Raw genomic sequence first — 17,875 nt, forward strand, 5'->3', positions numbered from 1 at the left:
GTCATGTATCTGTATACCTAGAGACCTAGAAGTCAACACAGCCCCCCCCCCCCCCCCCCCCCCGCCCCCGCTGTATCCATAAATCCAGGGTTCTAGAGGTCAAAGCAGCCATGTTGTACCTTTATATCTGTAAAAGTTGTTTTTAGTTTTCATGGCACGGTATATTACCTGTATGCACTGGAGTTGGAGCCATTTTTGTAGCAATACTTCTGGAGTTCTTGTGAAAAAGGTGGTCCAACATTATGACTTCAAAAAAGTAATAAAAGCCAAAAGACTTGTATTGTGATTTTACATTCTAGATGTCAGGGTGACTATATATAACCATTCCAAGCTAGTCAGTTTTCCAGGAATAGGTTTTTAGATGCAAGGCATCCTCAGCCATCTACACAAGTAGCATTTTAGCTGTTGGTGTCGTGATTTTGTGACCGTACTAATAGAGATTTAGAGACCAGGAAGCCATATTCTTTTTTTTTTTACAAAAAGCAATAAAGCCAGTTGGACTCCTAATTTTTAGAAGCAATAATTTCTCTTTGTCACGTGTTTCATTGTGATGAATGCAGTTACACTGAATATAACATTGCATGGCAGTATTGCATTTGCTGTGTGGTCAATCCAAATGTATTGTTTCTGATCTACTAAATGAATGCTTTTTATCATGCTAGTCTCTGTGTAGTCTCGGCCTTTCCCATTAACCAATATCCCACATGCATGTTACCCCACCATCCACCCTTATCCATATATTGATCCGTAGTATAACATATAGACACTGTGAATGTCCATATAACCTCCTCCCTGCTTGGAATGTGCGTGCACCCCTTATGAGCATGGTTTCTCCTTTGCCCCTTGGGTGGGCATATAATGACCACCCTTTGTTGGACACAGGAAAGGGAGACCTCAGTGAGAAGGAAGAGAAAAATGAAAGTGTGAATGAGAAAGAGCTGTGTTCTGGGTCCAGCGATTCCTCCGCCAGCAGCACCTTGGAGAGGGAGGAACGAGGAGAGAAACAGGAGCCTGAATCAGAGCCAGGCAAGAATTCCCATCGGCTTACCAATGGCACTCCAGTTGGTCTACACAACACTTATTATTCTTCTTAACACAGTATTTATATAGCCCCGACATTACGCAGCACTGTCCATTTCCATTGTCATGTCAGTAGCTGTCCCCCAAAAGGGGTTCACAATCCTTTGTCCCTACCTCAGTCATATGTCATTACCACAGTCCAAGGTTTTTTGGGGGAAGCCAATTACCTAACTGCACGTTTTTGGAATGTGAGAGGAAACGGGAGTACCTGGAGGAAACCCACACAAACATGGGGGGAACCTGCAAACTCCATGCAGATAGTTGCATAAAACACACCATAACATGTAGACTAGGCTCGTTACTACAAAGGTTTTTGGAAGGATAAAGAGTCCAAAATACATTAGTTTTGGAGGTTTTTAGGGTCTCATTCAAAATATGCTGAAAACTTACAAAAGTGTCTGACTCAAATGGTTAAAATAGATTGAAATAAATATATTTCATCTTAAAGTTGGCTCTTATGGTCTTTGGTCTGGCTTCCAAAACACCTTGATCTTCATCCGAGGTGCCTTCCAGAGGCCTCCTTATGTTTTGAGAGCTGCCAAACCTTAGTCACTGTACTGTATTCAGTCGGATCTGCTCTGCATCCCAAGTTTATTCTGATCCCAATCCCTCCATAGACACCTCTCTGCACCTAGCACTTACAATGATATTCCTTGCAAAAGTAGTTTTGTGGCCTAGTCAACTGGCTCCTCTTGGGGGTCTAATCTATCTTCGGTAGCAATGTTCCACCCACTTTTCAGCTTTTGGCGATCCTGCCCACTCTGTTAAATTCTCCATAGCTAAAAATAAACATCCAGCAGCACATATGCAGAATTGCCCCATCACAAAGAATGAACCCAAAGAGGGGACAAAAATACAACATCTACCAAACCCTAAATTATCCGTTATCAGTAGCCTCCATTAAAAAGTGTCTTTTGCCAAACTGCAAGAACAATGCACGTATAGTTTGTGTTTCCATTGCCTTAATATGTATTGTTTTTTGTTTTTAGTCAGTCCCGTTCCTCCACCTACCACAGACCGCAGCAGTTCGAAGAAGTTCATGCTGGATATGTTCAACAAAAAACAAAGCACCGACCTGGACACAGAACTGCTCAACGCGAAGAACACTGCTGCCAATGACATAGGAAAACCGCCAAGGGACAGAAGAGCTCCTGCAGCAAGGACCGAATCAAGCGAGGCGGAGAGCTCTCCCACCAAAGTTCCAGTTGAGAATGGCTCGGAGCCTCGCAAAGCTGTGAGAGCTCAGTATAGCATTGATGCTGAGACTAATGCCAAGAACCTAGAAAAAACACTTATGACACCCTTTAAAAAACCAGCTGAAACCCTGTGGGAGAAGTCTGCACCACAGTCAGAGACGGAGCTTAAGATTAAAGATTTAGACTTTACTGACCTGTGTGAGGAGGAAGACTTTGACGTTCTCGATTTTGAGGCCTCAGAGTCAGCTTCTCTTTCCCGTTCATCCATGGCAAACTGTTCTTCTTCCCCATCTTTTCCAGGACTTCCCTTGCCACCTCCTCCTCCACCACCCCCTCTTGGTGGGTGCCCTGGTTTTCCATCACCTCTTCCACCACCCCCTGCCTGCCCTCCACCTCCGCTTGGGGCAAGACTCCCACCACCTCCCCCAGCTCCTCCTAGTTTCAGTTCCACCTCTACGGACTCTATAGCCCCAGCATTTAATAAGAAGAGGAAGACAGTGAAATTGTTCTGGAAAGAGATGAAAGAGGCAGACTGCCAGAGCCGGGGGAAGTTTGGCAAAGGCACCGTGTGGGAGTCTCTGGATAAAGTCATGGTGGACACCGAAAAGCTTGAACATCTTTTTGAATCCAAAGCCAAAGAGCTGGTTTCTTCCAAGGTGAATATATGATGACAAATACTATGTATATAATATTGAAGGGTTGGGGGATCTGTGAAGGATTTTACCGTGAGGGCAAATTGTCACAGAAGGGGTAAGAACTCTGAGTGAAACACCTGCTCTTTGACAGTTAAGGGGGTAAAACTCATAGATCTTATATTTCCTGTTGTGTCTTCGGGACCATAAGCAATGCAAAATCTTCCAAATGATTCACAAAATACAAAAAAAAATTATGGCTGAGGTTTTACCCTATGCTTGCAGTGTGCAAAATAAAGATAGAAAGTGAAGCCAGGCACACCTAGGGGTGTACAGGAATTATTTGCAAGGCTTGCCCATTGTCCTAAAATGAGGAATAAACCCATTGCTTTGCGATTTGCTAAGCAAGACTTACCTTCTACTTAGGAAAAAGCATTGCTGTAGTAATGTTGTAGCTTTGCTATTGGTCCTTCCATCTATAATATGTAATATTATTTCTTCATACATTTCTACAGTCTTTAGTATAAAGATTTATATTCACCAGCCAATAGAATTGCTTTTAGATATATGTCTTAACAATAGGCCTGAATGTTTATGTATCTGCTGATGGGATATAGCAGTAGACTTCTGTTTTTTTCAGAACTGGCGCTGATTAATATTTATTTAAATTATAGAAATTAAACCCAAATCAAGAAGTGTGCAGCAGTAATTCAGATTGAGCACAAATCCACAAATGCATAATATAAAGTAATTGTAATATTATGTGTGGCCAGCAGGAGTGGCGTCACGTCTTCTGAGTATTCAGGCTCATGCTATAGGCAATGATTATTTTAAACAATAGTTGTGTTATTCAAAAAGGTACCAGTCTAAGCCATTTCTTTTTCCTTGCCACAGAAAGGAGCAGATGCGAAGAAGCAGTCTTTAGTTGTTCTGGACCCCAAGAGAAGCAACGCCATCAACATTGGCCTTACCGTCCTCCCCACTGTGCACATCATCAAGACAGCCATCTTGAACTTTGATGAGTATGCAATCAGCAAAGAGGGAATAGAGGTGAGTACCAATCCTCTTATATTGTACACGATGTTACTGATTATGTTGTAAGCTACATTAGATTAAAATCTGCCCTGGACATTTATTTGTATTAGTGCTACAGAAAGTAGGAAGGTACAGCAAACAACTACACACCAGTGACCTTGTAATGTTCTGCCTGGGTTCTGTAATTTGTAGGTCAGCTGCCAAGTTCCTTACAGACATCCTAAATGAGATAAAAATTAAAAAAGACGTATTATTGATAACCTAAAGAGGACCTGTACTGTGTAAATATAAAAAAGAAGGCAACAGAGGACAAAGGACCAGTATTGCTTGTGGTCATTGATCTTTTGCCACTGTGTGCGTGGCTTTATTGGTTAGGGGGCATAAGTGGTAGGGAAAATATCAAGAGCAATAAAAGGCATAAAGAGCACAGATCCATAAAGTGAATGATAAGAGTTTCTTTATTGTATTGTCCTCATTCCTCCATAAACACTGATTCAGATCACAGTATGGCCGCCTGTAAATTGTCACGCACTGCAGCTGACTTGTTGGGATAAACACCCTGTTTGGTGTGCTCACCTCTGTAGCGGCTAATCTTGTGGTTAGATACATTGGTGACGTAAGTAGGGTAATCCCATCACAGCAGCTGACTGCTCACTTATCAAACATCTCCTGCAAATCAAATTAGGCTAATCAGCTTTTATGTGGGTGGCTTGTTCTGAGAAGGGTCAGTGGAACTCATGGCTATGTGTCAGTAGTGGCAACATTAAAGTTTTTTCATCCTCTGTTGCACACATTATGTCTACATGCACACCAGCAATGGCTGAATAGCCAAGATGGCCTGCAGTACAGGACCCTGTACTGCAGGCCATCTTGGCTATCCTCACTGTGTTACTGTCTGCATCAATCTGTCATTTGTAACCCTGATTTAATGATAATAATAATCATAATAATGGTGCCAACCGTGGACCCAAGCCTGTGTAATGCAATTGAAAATAGCCAATTGTAGTCTCCATATTTGAAGTGTAACCAGGTCACAAAGCCGGGCTTAAGAGATAGGAAGAGAGCATTGTCTGTCTTTACCAGGAAGTGTTTAAACATGTAAACTCAGACGAATCCCTAATGTCTATAATCAAGTCCCTGATTCACGTTGTAATATCCTAATTGATGGTTATTACCAGAATTGGAAATGACTGACATAATTACATGTAGGCGGCTATTGAATGCCCATTGTGTTGTCCAATATAACTGATTTTTATTCATTCTAATTACCCTAGAAAATCCTGACGATGGTCCCAACGGAAGAGGAGAAGCAGAAGATTCAGGAAGCTCAGATAGCGAACCCTGATATGCCACTCGGATCAGCTGAACAATTCCTCCTTACCCTGTCCTCTATTAGTGGTCTGACCTCCCGCCTTCAGCTCTGGGCCTTTAAATTGGACTATGAGACCATGGAAAAGGTAATCAACTTTCCACTAATCACAGAGCACTTCAAGTGACCCTGTCGGCAGTATAAGCAAGATGAACCAGCAGCACCCTGTAAAATATTATATTGCACACTTAACCTCTCCTGCTGGTGAAATCTTTGCCGCCCTGAACAGCTCCAGGCATGGTTTTTATCTTACATTTCTAGATATGTAAGATAGCATGTCCCCTGCTGGTGCTGTGATTCCTCCTGATGGCCTCTGTGTTCCGTAGTAGCAGATGGCGGAAAGCACTATAGGGCCCAGCAGCAATCCAAAATGTTATAGTTGTCAGCAGAACAGGAGGTCACAATGGGCAAAGAGCTGATTTTATTTAAACTGGCTTTTTATGCAGCTTTTACATGTCACACATGGACTAGTAAGTACATTGGTAAACGCTGCCTTGTCTCTCTATTCTTAGGAAATCGCAGAGCCGCTGTTTGATCTGAAGCAAGGGATGGAGCAACTTTCCAAGAACAAGACGTTCAAAGTCATCCTAGCCTCACTGCTGGCAGTCGGCAATTTCCTGAACGGTTCAAATGTAAGTCCTCTCCCTTTCTTGTACTACCTGTATAATTTAAGCATTTTATTGGAGCAATCAGCATGGGATAATTGCTATTGTCTGAGTGTCATGTATGTTTATGCAAAAAGGTTATGATAGTAAGGCCAGCACGGTGGCTCAGTGGTTAGCACTCTGACCTTTGCAGCGCTAGGTCCCAGGTTTGAATCTCAGCCAGAGCACATTCTACATGGAGTTTGCAGGTTCTCCCTGTGTGTGCGTGGGTTTTCTCTGGCTACTCCGGTTTCCTCCCACATCCCAAAAACATGCATTTAGGGTAATTGGCTTCCCCAAAAAAGTGACCTTGGACTGTATTCAAGACTAATGACTATGACAGAGACATTAGATTGTAAGCTCATTTGAGGCACAGCTTGTGACATGACTATGGATTTTGTACAGCGCTGCCTAATATGTCGGCGCTATATAAATACTGTGTAATAATAATAATAGTAACTCATTAAGGCAGAACTTGATAAGGATAATACTATAATAATTATAGTCTTCATTACATCCTTTGCTTTTTAAAATGAGCAGAAAACCCTTCCTGGGTTGTATTTTGGCCTTCATCCTGTGATCTGTCTTCCTTCTTCTTCACAGCCTGCATAGACCTGTGTGTCTAAAGTCTGATGAGCCCTAGAGGGGGTTGGACATACAAATGCAATGGGACCACTATTTTTCTGACCAAATTTTTCCCAGCCATTTCTTCCATAATACAAATGGTTTAAGCCCTGTATAGGGCTACCAATTGTTAGTAATCATTTCTAGAGATAAAAGAATAAAAGAGCATTGTTTGAATCGATTATATTAAGTTGAAAAGTATAGTGTGAGTATATATTTTCACAATATTTAACAGGGATTAACAAAAATAGGACAAACTCTAAATTTGCACCTTTCAATAAGACAGCAATGCTGGTCTGCCACTGCAGATGTTTATGATTGTTGTACATCTATTCCAGTGATTGTTGCATTCTCCTCTGTCTTTTCTCTGTAAAGTTACCACTGCTCTAAAGTGTCTTTTTTGTTCTAGGCCAAGGGTTTTGACCTCAGCTACTTGGAGAAGGTATCAGAGGTGAAGGACACAGTACACCGACAAACGCTGCTCCATCACATGTGCAATATAGTCATAGAGAAGTTTCCAGACACAACAGATCTGTACTCGGAAATCGCAGCTATAACCAGGTCCTCCAAGGTAAATGTCTTCGCCCAGCAGCCTTTGCTATGTGCAACTTCATCTGATATTGTAACATCATTGGTAAAAATAGGGTTCAATGAGTCAGACTTCAATATGAGGAATCTCAAACAAATAAATAGTTCTTTATTGTTTAAACTATTGAATGATGCATCAACTTGCCAGTGTCAAAATCTCACCAAAATGATCACATTGAAAGTCTGTGGTTTCTTATTCTGTTCGATCATTTTAGTTGCTTAAAATGAACAATTGAATTATTTTTGAGGTTTTGCTAGGTTAAGACCTTAGCTTGCTACTAGAGTAAGGCTTAGTGCCCTATTGGGAAGAGTCAGGCTATTCCTATATTTGGATTAGAACATTATTGGGAACCTCTTTGATTGGTTGAATTAGCTGTACATGGTCTTTGTTTTTTTCCTTCTCACCCTTTTGGCCCTTGATTGGTGGCTGGGACACCTTAGCATGATGAGGAAGAGAAATGTTACATGATTCCCCACCTCCAAAAGTGAGGGGTATTTATCCTTATTCTGGGGAGAGAATAAAGCAGTTGGAAGTGAAGGATGGGCTAGTCTATGCAGTAGGACCGACAGCATTTATTCTAACCTGTTCGTTTTTTTCCCATGTGCTGACCAGGTGGACTTTGATGATCTTGCTGAGAGTTTGGTTCAGCTGGAGAAAAGGTGCAGAGAATCATGGGACAGCCTGAAAGTCATCGCCAAGCACGAGACGAAGCCCGGCCTGAAGAACAAAATGACCGACTTCCTCAAGAGCTGCACTGACAAAATCGTCATCCTCAAGATTGTACACCGCAGAATTCTCAACAGGTCAGCCAAGAGATAGTCTTGTATGCAGTGACACAAAGACCACACTAGCAGACTTTCAAGGGAATATTTGTTGGATGCACCATACCCCCGAAAAGAGCAAAGGGGGAGATTGGGCTGCACCACCACAAATTCTCGTTTTATCTGCTGGGTTCTGTCTTCCCTGACGCGTTTCGCCTTCAGATAGGGCATAGCTGTTGTGAATAAAGCCCCAAAATAAAAGTAAGAAGCATTAGAGGAGGAACTAGAGGAGGAATAGTGCCCAGCTGGGTGCTCTTCTGGAAAAAAAAATGTTGTTGATGAGATACTGAAGAAAGCATAGCATGTTTGAGATAAACCACTGTGACTTTTATAGATTTAAGGGTCCTGGAGTCCAATATGAGATCCCAAGCAGTGTTAGACCTGCTCAGCTGTCCCATGCTTAATTAAACAACTCCCCCCCCCCCCTTCTTACCCCATATCACTGGGGCAAACAGGGAAGAATTGACCAATTCCTTTGATCTTTGCCCAGTTCTTGGTTCTCACAGCAACTGGTGAGGTGAAATCTGTTCTGGTGATATTTGTAACATATGTCATATTTTGTCTCCTTGACAAGAACTGTCACTGTTACTTCTTGCTGTGTCTCCAAGGCAGGAAGTGCAGGTATATTTTATCAACATGACAGAGACAGCAAAATAGCTGATTAGCAGGTTTTTATCTTCTCCTGTTTTCCAAAAGGAGGTGAGCAATAGCATAATTTATATTAAAAGTTTTTGGATTTGTTGTCATTATATTTAGACCATGTGCTTCTTCTGCAGGTTCCGCTCATTTCTCCTGTATCTGGGGTACACGTATTCATCTGCTCGGGATATGAAAATTACCCGGTTCTGCCGGATAATCAGTGAATTTGCTCTGGAGTACAGAACCACCCGTGAGAGAGTCTTGCAACAAAAGCAGAAGCGGGCGGCTTACCGAGAACGCAACAAGACACGAGGGAGAATGATCACAGAGGTAATTCCAGTACAGAACCAATCACTTTATCCCATTGAAACTTTACACACTGAGCACAGTGGTTCCATGCAGCTGCACCATAAATGCTGCAATGTCGCCATCTCGTGGACAAGTTTATATACTACACACAACTGGCTGAAAGTACAACTTCAGCTTTATCATTTATTTTTAAGAATCTGTGAATGTAAAAGTTACCTGGGGCATTAAGGATTCCTTCCCAGTTTGGGAAACGGAAACAAAAAAACAATATTTAAAATATTTAGAGAGTTAAACAATACTGCGAATATGATCTATAGATTATGTTTTGTTCATATTAGGTAATGGCTGAATTTACTTATTCTTGTTTACTAATGTTGATGTCCTGATTTTCTCAGACTGCAAAGTTCTCAAGTGCAGCCACCACCACTGAAAACAACGTAACAATGACCAGTTCTAGGTTACAAACACAGTCAACCGAGGAGGGCCATGAAAACATGACCAACATCCTGATCTCTTCCAGCGGAGAACAGAACACACGGAGGAGCAGAGGTGTCCGAAGTATGAATTGTCCATTCATCCATTTTGTTGAAATGTTCAATTGTCCTGTCTCTCTTCTTCCCTGTCCTAAATAACCCCCCTCTACCGATGCTTACTAACCTTGATTCCATCAAGTTCTGCAAATCTTCGCTGTCCTGGCCATACCAGCACATTACAGCCCCATGGACTTCAATGGGATCATCTCATCTGTAGCCTTGGGCACAGCTCAATAGAAGTCTGTGGCTGTAATGGACAGATGTTGCTAGGACAGTGAGAACTTAGATCACTGAATGTGAACAAAGAGAAGAACCAAGGCCACCTAAATGCAGAAAGTATTCATCTGTGAATGGGGAAAGATGGGTTACTTTAGGTCAGGAGAAGGTACTTATAGTTACCTAGAACTGTAGGTCAATGTTTCTCAACCTTTTTATCATTGAGGAACTCTTGAAAACACTTTCAGGTCTTCAGAGAACCCCTTTTATAATTACTATATCCACAACTCACAGTGCGTTAGTGTGGTGGTCAGTGGGAAGAATGCTTCTTACATTGCTGACCAGTGGGAAGAATGTCACCCTTACAAAAAGTTCATTGGTGTCAGTAATTTCACCTGAGAGGCACAAACTGCTCATTGCTCAAAGAACCCCCAGAAACCTCTGGAGGAACCCCTGGGCTCAACGACGGAACCCACCTCTTCTAGTGCAGTAAACCACCTGTTGATCTGCCAATTATCTAGTAAGCTTCTAACTTGCTGTAGTGGGCTGACAATGCTGCAGGGTTGACAACAAACATGATCAAATGTATTGTAGAGATTTCCACAATTCTGTTTTCCATAAGCATACAGTTTAAGTAAATTAAATTATGAATCTTCCCAAATGACCTGAGACTATACTCTGTTATACAATGGCAATTATTTTCACTTTCTCTTTATCCTTGCTTTAGGTTTAGGCCGTGCCAGTCCACCTGACCTGTCTGGGAACAAAGAGGAATCTGGGGCGTCCCCTGTAGATGCTTCTGATGAGATTATGGATAGACTTGTCCAATCTGTTACACAGAACCCTAACCCAAGGGTGGTGGCTCCTAAAGAACGCAAGAGATCAAGAGCAAACAGGAAATCCTGTAAGTATAAGTTTGTGTGAGTATAAAGTCTGTGGGAGGTTTTACCAGCTTCTGCCCCAACGTGATTGTGTTTGGGCCTTGTATTTGGTCACTTGGGTTTGATCGCTGTTTCTAGTAAGGAAGGGGAAAAGGTCACATGATCCTTAGTGCTTAGATGTATTAGAAATTCCATATGGCTCTGGCATGAGTTTGGACGTGAGGGGGTTCCCTATCAACAGAACCTGCCCTAAAATCTGCTGCTGTTATCATTTCCTTTCCATAATTGTCAACTTCTCTCCACAGTGCGGAGAACCTTGAAGAGCGGTTTGAGTGACGATCTGGTGCAGGCGCTGGGACTGTCCAAAACCTCAGAGTTGGCCGTGTAATTAGCTCCGCCATAAACGTTCTCGGTATTAGTCCACTGCCCCCTGTGGTGGGATCTGGCCACCGGCCAAACAAGCTTAACAATCTTTTTCCTGGAGCGGAAGGGTTAACACGCATGGTACCCCTGGACAATGTCAAGCAGGAGCCAGAGAGGTGGCGCATGTAGAACCCGGTTATCGTTGCTGCATTACTTTACCGTCCTTAAAGACTTCTTCCGACAGCCGCCTGTCCGTCCATCCTCATCTATTCCAGGAGTTGTGTCGGAAAGCTCTGTGCTCCCAGGACTTCTACATGTGGACGCATTCAAGGGCTTGTCTGTCTTGTCTGTCTGCAAAATACTGTCTTCCTAAAAGCCACAGAGGTCTGTGCCCAGGCAAAACTCAGCGTGGGTACAGCACAAACTTTATCTGCATTTTTTACACTTCCCAGCCGGGATCACTGACCTATATGAAGCAGATTGTAGCAGGATGGGAAAATAATCTGCTCACAAGGAATGGATTTGGACCGAAGCTGCTTCTTCTCCTTCATCTCCATAGCTGTATATGGCTACCTGGCAAATGGTGGCAAAGCAAAGGTTATGTCCATTGTCTGAATAGCAGAAGTGGGAATGCTGTGGTTACTGACTGCCCATTTCATGCCACTTTACAGGCTTGCTGTACATTCAAACCAAAATATCAGAGTACCTGTGCGATAACTGACCCGTAGGGGGGCCGGTTCAGTGTTTACTTCCTGCAGTGTTCTGTATGGCATCCATATTGGCATTCTGTGCACTCACTAGGCATGGGTTGAAGTTAGTATCCCTCTACGGAGACTGAACAGAGAAAAAGGAGAATCTAAACCATGCCGACACTGTACAGGCTGAACAGAGCTAGGTAGAACATTATATTTTTTAGTTTGGCGCACCCATTATATTACAAGCTCTTTTTATAGCTATGATCCCTAAGGAACACTTCGGGAAGAAAGACCCTTGCCTTTGTTGTCAATTCTGAACCATTGAAACGATGAGTACAGCACCACTTACTGAAATGACTGTGCTTGCTCCCTTTAGCCACTAGGTGGGGCTTTGCATGCAGCATACCCATATATGATCCGTAACAGGAGTGGACCTTGGAACAAGGATGTTGGGAATGCCAAAGTTTATATAATTTTATTTTGTCCTCTCCTGAGCTCTGCTGTAAGACAAACCAGATTGGTCATTCATCTATTGTGGTATTTGGGTTAATAGAACTCATTTGCACATTTAGAACTTTCTTGGCAATTATAGAAAGATTCTGCCACAATATATTTGCATGGCCATAAAAATGTTTATTTCTTTTGGAGTGGATCTTCTTTACAGCTGAACGTCAAGCAAACCGTTACCTGTCAGGTTTTACCTGAAAAAATAGATTTGTATTTTTGTTTATCCAGTTCTGTAATGTGGCAAAGCCCGGTGGATGACAACACTTTCTGTGTTATAGACTGTAGAAGGAATACAGTCATGTCCTCTCTTCATCCACCTAGGTCTATTGGCTGGACAGTGAAAGAACAGCAGGAGGTTGATTTGCTTATTCAGCTTCCCTCCTCCTATCAGTACAGTATTCTCCCCAGAGATTTTTTAACCTGGGTGGGAAGAAGCTGTAGGTGGGTGGCAGCCCCTGTATTGTAATACAGCTTTTCATAAACCACACAAAAACAGCCGGTGGTTAATGAAAAGGGCAGGGTGGTGCACCCAGCTAAAAAGGCCTGGGGAGAACACTGCAGCAGATTGCTGTGCAGATTGGCTGTTAATATTTCTCCTGCCTGAACCTGACTACAGGAGATTGCACAAATAAAATTAGGTCTTCTGTTCTGCCAGACAGAGCTGTGCAGAATATAAGTGGCAGAATATATAAAAATCAGGACGGTATGGACTGATATACACCTCTTTTCATGGTGCACATTGAGCAGACAGTATGCAAATCAATATGAAAGGGAGTCCCCAGCACACTTTGCTAGAAATGCACTCTGCATTCATATATTCATTGATCACCAGCAAAATAAAACCACTGATGGGTGGAGATAACCCCATGGATTATCTGGTTACAATGGCTTGCTGTGTATGGGGCAGTGTAGCTGTAGACCAGTCGGAGTGCCCATGCCAAACCCCCTTCATCTCCAAAAAGTGCCCACAAATGGTACAGGACTGTCAAATCTGAACTATAGAAAAATACAAGAAGCCAGTCTGATGAATCACATTTTCTTTTAGATCATAAGAATGGTTGGGTGTGTTTGTGTCATTTACCTGGGAAAGGGATGGCAGCAGGCAGGGTTCACTATTGCCAGTGGAAGCATTGAAGATATTCTTCTAACGTCTTGTTTCTAGATACTCTCAAAAGGTTTTGTGTAGTCCATGCCAGTTCTGTATTGCTGGCATTGGTGGACCTATTCAATATCAGGCCGGTGATTTTAATGTTTGGCTTATCATCGTATCATCGTTGGGAGCTCAGACAGTTTATAGTTTGGGGCTGAACTTATCAGAAATATCTTAACGCAGCAATATGGCTTCCATTCTTGCAAACCTAAAAGTGTGCTGGTGGACCCCCCCCCCCCCCCCTATACAATTATCCTTTAACCAGAAGCAAGCCCATCATTTGCTAAAAATGTTCACTGTACATCTGTTTGAAGATCTCATTTAGATGCCCCGTGTAGGCAGCCTGACACACAAATAATGTATCACAATGTGTACAGCTCCTCCAATGAGACCGATCTGTGATTGACTCCATGAAATGATAGGGTAGCCCAGGGCATCGGCATTTTCCCAGGCAGAGGAGGCCGGACTCTTCCTATTTTTATCATGTACTGAGGAATCTCGCTGTGATTAAATAGGAGTTGGATCACCACTGACAGTCACAGCCCACCCGGCCTCTTCCTTGGAATTGCACAGATCACTTTATAAGTTGGCAACGCTGATGAGAAACACTTTACCCAGCCCGGCCTGTTACAATGCACACAAGTGTCCCCGGCTCTCTGTTCTGGTGACCCCAACTTAGAAAGTGCAAATTTATGTTAAACCACTAATGAGCGTTTCTTATAACCCTGTGGAATATTTGGTTCTTTTCTGTGTAATTATTTTACTGTCAGCAGTCCTCTGGGTCCATCTGTTTCTGGCAGTGCCTGGTTTATTCATGCCAGTGGGGTCTCTCCTTGTGAATTGTTTGCATATGTTACAACACTACATTTGCAGCAGTAGGGGTGAAACTTCTATGCTGGGGGGTTTAGAATAATACAATCTAGCTGAGGACCCCTTTGATGATTATTTTTGGGTTTGTGTGGAATGGTGCTTTGACTTAACCTTCATAGATCTATATTTTGGCCATGGGGGTAAAAGCAAAGTCCATCCAAAACTACTGTATACCTGGAATAAAGATGACCTAAAGTATAAGTGCCCCCTTCCTGATCTTGCATTGGGGAAAAAACCCTTTCATATGTATAGGTTTAAGGAAGAAACCATTGTGGTCAATGTGCCCAACTTTTGTGGGTATGCCATCACCCCCATATACCATTCATTCCGACATTGGTGGTCAGCAAGTCCCCCCACACCCCTTCCCCAGTTACATGCTCTCTAACAGCAAGCCCCCTCCCACCCACCCCTCCATTTAAATACCGTCTTACGTTCCAGGTCAGTGATCCTCCCAATAACATGCTTGTTTATATTGATGGTGAGTTTCCCTTCCCTGGCACATATGGGGTAAAGGGCGGTCCCTGAGTTCCCCCCCAACTTTGAGGTCAGAAAAAAGGTAAAATATACTCAAGCATCAAATTGAAAAAGGAAGAAAATGAGGGGTTACATTTGGCAAGTCCAATGTATTATATGTTTAGTAACAAAGATTTATATATAGATCATATGCAATCAGTTAGATATGAGTTCCATGGACCATTATTTCATCATGGGAAATGGGACCTTCTCCTATACATAGTATAGTAGATATCGTAAAATTGACCCCCTGTTTAAAGGGGTAGATGAAGGTGATGGATAAAAGAAGAAGTAACGTTTTGTTTCTCAACGCGTTTCACCACAAGACTTCCTCAGGTATGTTAGGAACGTTGGAAGACTGCATAGTACAAAGACCTGTCACTGATTCTTATAGTGTCAGGTAGCCAGAGACAAAATAATGGGCTATGGACCTCATATCTAACTGCTTGCATCTATGTTACTTTTGTGGAAATGTTCTTTGTTACTAAACATATAATACAATAGATTACACAAATATAAGCCCCTGTTTTTTCTTCTTTTTCTCTGTTTCAATTTAATGCTTTAGCAATACTATGGGGTTGTCAACATAAGGGAACTTTGTGAATGGAGACATCTGCTTTTAACCTTTATAACCTTATTAATATTCAAATATACTCTACTCAACCATACTCAAGAGTATTTCAGTATTTCCATGTCAAACCATGGGGCAGTAGATTGGTGGTTAAGGGGGCAGCTGGCAGGTGTTTAGATACCCATAACCGCTTGTGAATTATGAGCCACCAACCAACCAGATCTGCACCCAACTTTACCAAGTGTCCTGCCAAAAACAAAAAATGTATAACCACTATCAATCTTTCAGCTCTGTCCCCGGTCCTGTTGCAGATTCCCTGTTCACAGCTGATCAGACAGAGTCCCAGGTGGCAATCCACAAAAAAAGTTTGGACTGGACGCTCGCCTACGTCATTTGTTGTCCATGTGGTTTTAGCAGAATTACTTTTTGATTCCATGCCCTGCATATTTTCCCCGCTCGTCTTTGCTCTGGCTCCCTCCGTTTCCCATGATCCCATCCAGTTAGGACAAAGGTCATGGCAGGCTTGTCCCGTCTCATGAAAACAGAATAAGAGTGGAGCGCTGCTGCACCCTTGTAAATCTTTTACAACATTGGGTACTTAAAATATCCCCCGCTGATATGTCAAAGGCTGGGCAGTAATAAATACCTTGAGCTGTTTTATCTGCATTGACTGTGCAGATAAAACAAGTGCAGCTCATTGAATGGGACATCTCAACCAGGGTTCCTCCAAAGGTTACTAGGGGTTCCTTGAGCAATTTGTGCCTCTCTGTTCACTTTACCTGACGATGGTCTATCTGTAGAGGTGACATTTTTCCCAATGGCCAGCAATGTATTGATCCTATTGACCACAACACTAATGTACTGTGAGCTGTGGATATAATAATTATAGAAGGGGCATAACACCTGAAAGTCATTTCAGGGGTTTTCTCATGTTAAAAAGATTGAAAATGCCTGGCATGGGAGAACCAAACACACAGTAGTGGCATTCTGTAGTCCTAACCTACTTCCTGTCCTAGGGTGGCAACACTGCTCCTCTACACATACAGTGCATGGAGCGTTGTCACTGTAGGACAGGAAGTAGTAGCATTAATATGGATGCAGCTGCCGCATCTAAAGACTTGTGAGCTGCAATATGTTATGTTTTGGATCTTGGGTTTAAATACGTTTTATAGACTTGTTTATATGAGATGTGCCCAGCTATTGGGCGCCTCCAACCACTATGCCCATTTAACATTTGAAAGTGGGCAGCACTCCTTTACTACCACAACCATTCATTTCTTATAGGAGAACTCAGTTGAGATACTTTATGTAGGGTATCAGCCTCAGGCGTGGTTTCTGGGCATGAGAAAGCACCCCTTACCTAATATAACACCACATGGCGATTCCTTGATTAGTTGTAGCTCCACTCACAAGGCAACAAAACCCATCCAAACATTTGCCTCTCAGCACATAATGTTTGGGTAGGTATGGCAGGGCTGAGGGGTTGACTTGCTTGCTTCAGAAGGACGTGGGCATAAAAATTGTAGGGGCTGCAACCTATACTGCTGACGCATTTCACATATTGGGAAATTGGGGCCGGCACTTTGATCTTAATAAAGATAATAAAGCACCTTATCCTAGCACTGCATGTTGACCTATCGGAACGAAATTCACAAGAAACCCCATTTATAAATAGTCCCGCACCCCGACATCAAATGTATTGGGAAGATGATGATACACTATAACATTTCTTGTATTCCCAGTTTCCTGCTGGATCGATCCGTCCCGCATATCCTTCAATGGATCCAAATCTCTGGACTTTCACTCTTATTTATTATTCAGAAGTCGCAGGTTTATAGTGCCTTGGTATACAATGGGTGACCCTGTGGTCTTATTAGCACAGTTTTTATAATGAGGAAAATTTTAAAAAACGGCCCTGCAGGGTCCCAAGCTGTTTTTAATAAAATTTCTGGAAACCGAAGGCGTCCTGTATATAGTAAATGTTCCACGTGCTGGCGGCATTGGGCGCCTGCGGGGCCGAGCAAAGACTCTGTGCCATTCGGAGAGTGAAGAGCAAACAAAACAGTATTATAAGACAATTCTACCACTCTGATTGTACCTATAGGCTATGTATTTTCTTGTAAAGCATACTTTTTTTTGTTGTTGGATTTTTTTTTTTGTTCTCCAATAAAATTATTGAAATTTGAAGCTTGTGTGTTGCAAAGATTTCTGTTTTTAGAGTTGATGGAGATTTCCAAGGACTTATATGGGACCCCAAGGAAAAGCAGGGTTTCTCATCGAGGGTTCTTCAATGTTTTCTGGGGGTTTTCCAAAGATGAATGTGTAATTTATGCAGAAATAATTCCATGTTTCTGTTTGTTCTTTGTTTATAAAAGTGGTGGCTAGCTAAAAATAATAACGCTGCTTTTGTGCAGGATTGCAGTGTTATGTACCTCGGCACAATGCGTATTGAAAGATAGTGATCAGCCTTATTGCCACTTTGTAATTGCCAGTCATCATTCACTTCTTGTTTGTGAAAGTTTTCTGATACAATGGGGATTGGTGGTGTTTGTTTTAATTGGACTTGTTGCCCCTTTTCCACTGTTAGATGTAGTACCAGTAAGTGGCCACTAGAGGCCAGTGCTGCTACATTTATGGC

The 17,875-nt window shown here is 42.4% G+C and overlaps 1 protein-coding gene across 5 annotated transcripts in view; it reads left to right on the forward strand.

Moving 5' to 3' along the window:
* FHOD1 (formin homology 2 domain containing 1) overlaps positions 1-17,424 on the forward strand; it is a 106,813-nt gene extending 89,389 nt beyond the window's left edge. For 4 of the 5 annotated variants that reach the window (XM_072422487.1, XM_072422490.1, XM_072422488.1 and 1 more), the window contains 11 exons: positions 883-1,026; positions 2,070-2,932; positions 3,803-3,958; positions 5,218-5,400; positions 5,825-5,944; positions 6,990-7,151; positions 7,782-7,972; positions 8,767-8,959; positions 9,334-9,496; positions 10,415-10,591; positions 10,874-17,424. In XM_072422487.1, coding sequence (XP_072278588.1) covers positions 883-1,026; positions 2,070-2,932; positions 3,803-3,958; positions 5,218-5,400; positions 5,825-5,944; positions 6,990-7,151; positions 7,782-7,972; positions 8,767-8,959; positions 9,334-9,496; positions 10,415-10,591; positions 10,874-10,956 — 2,435 coding nt within the window. In that variant the 3' untranslated portion in view covers positions 10,957-17,424. The remainder of the gene's footprint in view (positions 1-882; positions 1,027-2,069; positions 2,933-3,802; positions 3,959-5,217; positions 5,401-5,824; positions 5,945-6,989; positions 7,152-7,781; positions 7,973-8,766; positions 8,960-9,333; positions 9,497-10,414; positions 10,592-10,873) is intronic. The other variant, XM_072422491.1, reaches the window with a different exon arrangement.
* Positions 17,425-17,875: the final 451 nt, after the last annotated feature.

Source organism: Pyxicephalus adspersus, chromosome 9 (genome assembly GCF_032062135.1).
Source record: "Pyxicephalus adspersus chromosome 9, UCB_Pads_2.0, whole genome shotgun sequence".
NCBI lineage: Eukaryota > Metazoa > Chordata > Amphibia > Anura > Pyxicephalidae > Pyxicephalus > Pyxicephalus adspersus.